At 29.1% G+C, this 3,452-nt stretch overlaps 1 protein-coding gene across 1 annotated transcript; it reads left to right on the forward strand.

Annotated features, from left to right (window-relative positions):
- The first annotated feature begins 410 nt into the window (after positions 1-410).
- Positions 411-3,043, forward strand: LOC112457681. The gene is made up of 3 exons (XM_025020861.1): positions 411-606; positions 1,805-2,131; positions 2,242-3,043. Exons 1-3 carry the CDS (start codon positions 591-593, stop codon positions 2,409-2,411), a joined length of 513 nt encoding a protein of 170 aa, XP_024876629.1. The 5' UTR covers positions 411-590; the 3' UTR covers positions 2,412-3,043.
- The last annotated feature ends 409 nt before the right edge of the window (positions 3,044-3,452 follow it).

Below are 3,452 nucleotides of genomic sequence, written 5' to 3' on the forward strand. Positions count from 1 at the left end.
AAGGTGCGTTTTCACTCATGTCGAGATGTAGGCGACATCATATATCGGAGTCGCCGACATCGTATATCGTAGCCGCCTACGTCGTGTAACGTGGTAGCCTACGTCGTGTAAGATGGTCGCCGACAACGTGTAACCATGGTCGCCGATACCATGTAATCATGGTCGCCGTCATCGCCGTTATCGTATATGTATTAACATAGCATATAAGAATTTTGTAAAGTAAAAGTTAATAAAGTAATAAGAGTATTAAAAAAGTATTGAAAAATATAAAATATAAAATATAGAATATAAAAAATATAAAAAATATGGAAAGGACAAGCGTAAGTAAAAAAGTAAATCTGTAAAGCGTAATAAATATATATAAATATAAATATAAATATAGATATAAATATAAATATAAATATAAATATATAAATAATTTTTTAAAATTAAAAAAGAATAATAAAATGTCGGTAATTGTTTAGGAAGACGAAATTCAGCAGTATTCCTGCGGAGTGTGTGGTGCTAAAAATCTGATCCCTAATGAAGAAAATGAAATCGATCACGAATGCTTAAATGGTCTTTCAGTATCTGTTGATTCAAATTTTGTTATGCGTCCACGAATAGGTATATGTATAATAATAATAATATTTAAGGGGGTAGACAACCGGCCTTGACAAGCGAAAAAATAGATTTTTTTTAAGTTAAATATTTAAGAAATAAAGAATTCTGAGTATTTGAAACTTTGGCACATATAATTCTATATTCTTTTATAATTATTTAAAAAAAAATTATTAATATTAATAATAACAGGAGAGTTATTGGTAATGGAAGAGAAGCAGTTCAGTAGCTGGTAATGGACATGAAATTTCGAAAAAACGGCTCCAACGATTTTTTTCAAAAATTTTTTATAAGTTGTTGAAAACAATATCTAATTGTAAGGATGTGTCGGAAACAGAATTTCGAAAAAAATTGTTAAAAGAAAATATTTTATTTGCAAAAAAGTGTAAAATTGCATTTTCTCTAATAAAATTGAAAATGCAATTTTATACTTTTTTGCAACTAAAAAATATTTTTAAAGAATTTTTTTCGAAATTTTGTTTCCGACATATCTTATTAGATATGGTTTCAACAACCTATAAAAGACTTTTAAAAGAAATCGTTGGAGCTGTTTTCGAGATTTCACGTCCACCACCAGGTACTGAACTGCTTCCCTTCATTACCGCAATAACTCCCGTTATTATTATTTTTTAATAATTCTTTTTTTAAATAATCGTAAAAGAATATAGCGAATTATGTGCCAAAATTTCAAATATTTAGTTTTTTTATTTCTTAAATATTTAATTTGAAAGAAAAAAGATAAATTCTTTGCTTGTCAAGATTGCCTACCCGCTTAAAGAATTTGGTATATTTTTTTAAAACTGTTTTTTTATAATTATCGAGCAAGTAACATTTACTTCGCCAGCAATTATAATTAATCAAAATAACAGTTAAGACTTGTTAATCGACCCAACTGACTATAATAATCGTCATGACAATACGACCATTGATTTTGGTCAGATTAATCGCCAAGATGTTTCGACCATGGATTTTGGTCCGTCTAAATTGATGTAATTTTAATAAGCATTTTATTTAAATAATTAAATTTATTGCGAAAAATATTACCTCACCCTGGTTAAAAGTAATATTTTTTGCAGTAAATTAAATTGTTTAAATAAGATGCTTATAATATAAGCATCAAAATTACATTAATTTAGAAGGACCACAAAATCCATGGGCAAAACCGTCTTAATTTTATAATTATGTTTTTTTTTTTTTTTTTAAGTTGATCCAGAAACAAGCTACCTTGTTTCTGACAATGGAGAATGCGAAAAGATGGCAGAAGATATTAATGAGTGCATTAATAAAGTAAATGAGCATTGTGGCAATTCGACGAAACAAAAAAAAATTTCGGTTTTGGACAAATCTAGATGTAAAAAAAAACTTAAAACAGGAGAAGTAGACAATATCATCTGGACGTCCGAAAGTATCGCACACCTAATTCAATTAGTAAAAAATAATGATATTATATGGAATTACTGCATTCCTATGAAAGAAAGATCAAAATTTAAAATAAGCATTGCATGGGATTTTATCGTGGAAGACTTGAAAGGTAAGACCTAAAAATTTATTAGAAACTAAACAATTTTCTAAACTAAACTGAAATGTGCTCTCACAATATACAAACTCGCCTTAATTCTTTAATAATTTTAAATATTTTAGATACATTTCCCGATATCTCTTCTTTCTTTAATCCAATTGTGGTTCAATCCAAATGGAAAAGTTTGGTTGATTATTTTTGGAGAAAAGTAGCTTCACGTCCAAAAACAACTGGATCTGCTGCCGCTGCTCCCGAATCGTGGCCATATTTCGAGAATATGACATTTCTTTAAGAAATACAAACTAAACAAAAGTAGTAATTCAAATCTGTAAAAAATAATTTTTATCTTATAGATTATTATCTATTTCAGGACTATTGATAATTTCCCTGAGGAAAATGAAGAAAATAAAACTAATGAAAAAATTAGAAGAGGAAGAACCAACAAAAACAATAACGGCATCGAGAAAATAGCGTCAGCTTTAACCGAATTGGCAAAGGCACCGTCAATAATTCCACCTCCATTGCCCGCTCCTTTACCACAATACACTACGCAGTCAAAATTGACTTTGAAAGAAAAGAAAATTCGAGATTTTCTACAGTTAATGGAGTCTTTGATGCTGAGTATACCCGATGCTGATCTCGACAATGTGCTCTTCAGTATCCACGAAACTGTACATAAAGCAAAAAAATAACTGCACAGAAATATTTAAAAAAATTATGTATACTGCGCGGTCTGCGCGTCAATGATTCCTTTTCTGAGGTAAGGGGCGAACACAGAAATCTGGAGACGCTATTATAGTTATTTCTATTAGTCTATTACTAGAATTTCTGTATGTTCCCCCATTACCTCAGGAAAAGAATCATTGACACGCAGTGTACGCAGTTTATTATATTTCAATACATGTTCATTTATTTATTTTTACTTCCAACAACATGTTACAAATTATTACAAATTATTGTAATTGTAATTATTGTAATTGTTATTACAAATTTATAACAAATAAAAATTGTTTCTTTGAAAATAAAAAAATGTGTGTGAAAAAAATTTATTTTCTTTAATTTAGGTTTTTTAAGTGTTTTTTTTTTCTAGTTAATTGCATGATTATCGATAAATTTGGTGAAATTGCCAAGGTACTGCTCCTTCATTGGCGAAAAACTCTGTGAACTTTCTTCGTACTTGTACAGCTTCTCGACTTAATACAGCTTGATTTGGTTGATTTAAATTTTGAAATAAATTATTTTCAGATGTATCATTTCGCCAAATACCTGGAATTACATCGCCATTTCTTGTTTCTCTATCTACCATTGACTTGCAAAAATATGTCGACTCTTC

Source organism: Temnothorax curvispinosus, unplaced genomic scaffold (genome assembly GCF_003070985.1).
Source record: "Temnothorax curvispinosus isolate PA1 unplaced genomic scaffold, ASM307098v1 QBEX01008112.1, whole genome shotgun sequence".
NCBI lineage: Eukaryota > Metazoa > Arthropoda > Insecta > Hymenoptera > Formicidae > Temnothorax > Temnothorax curvispinosus.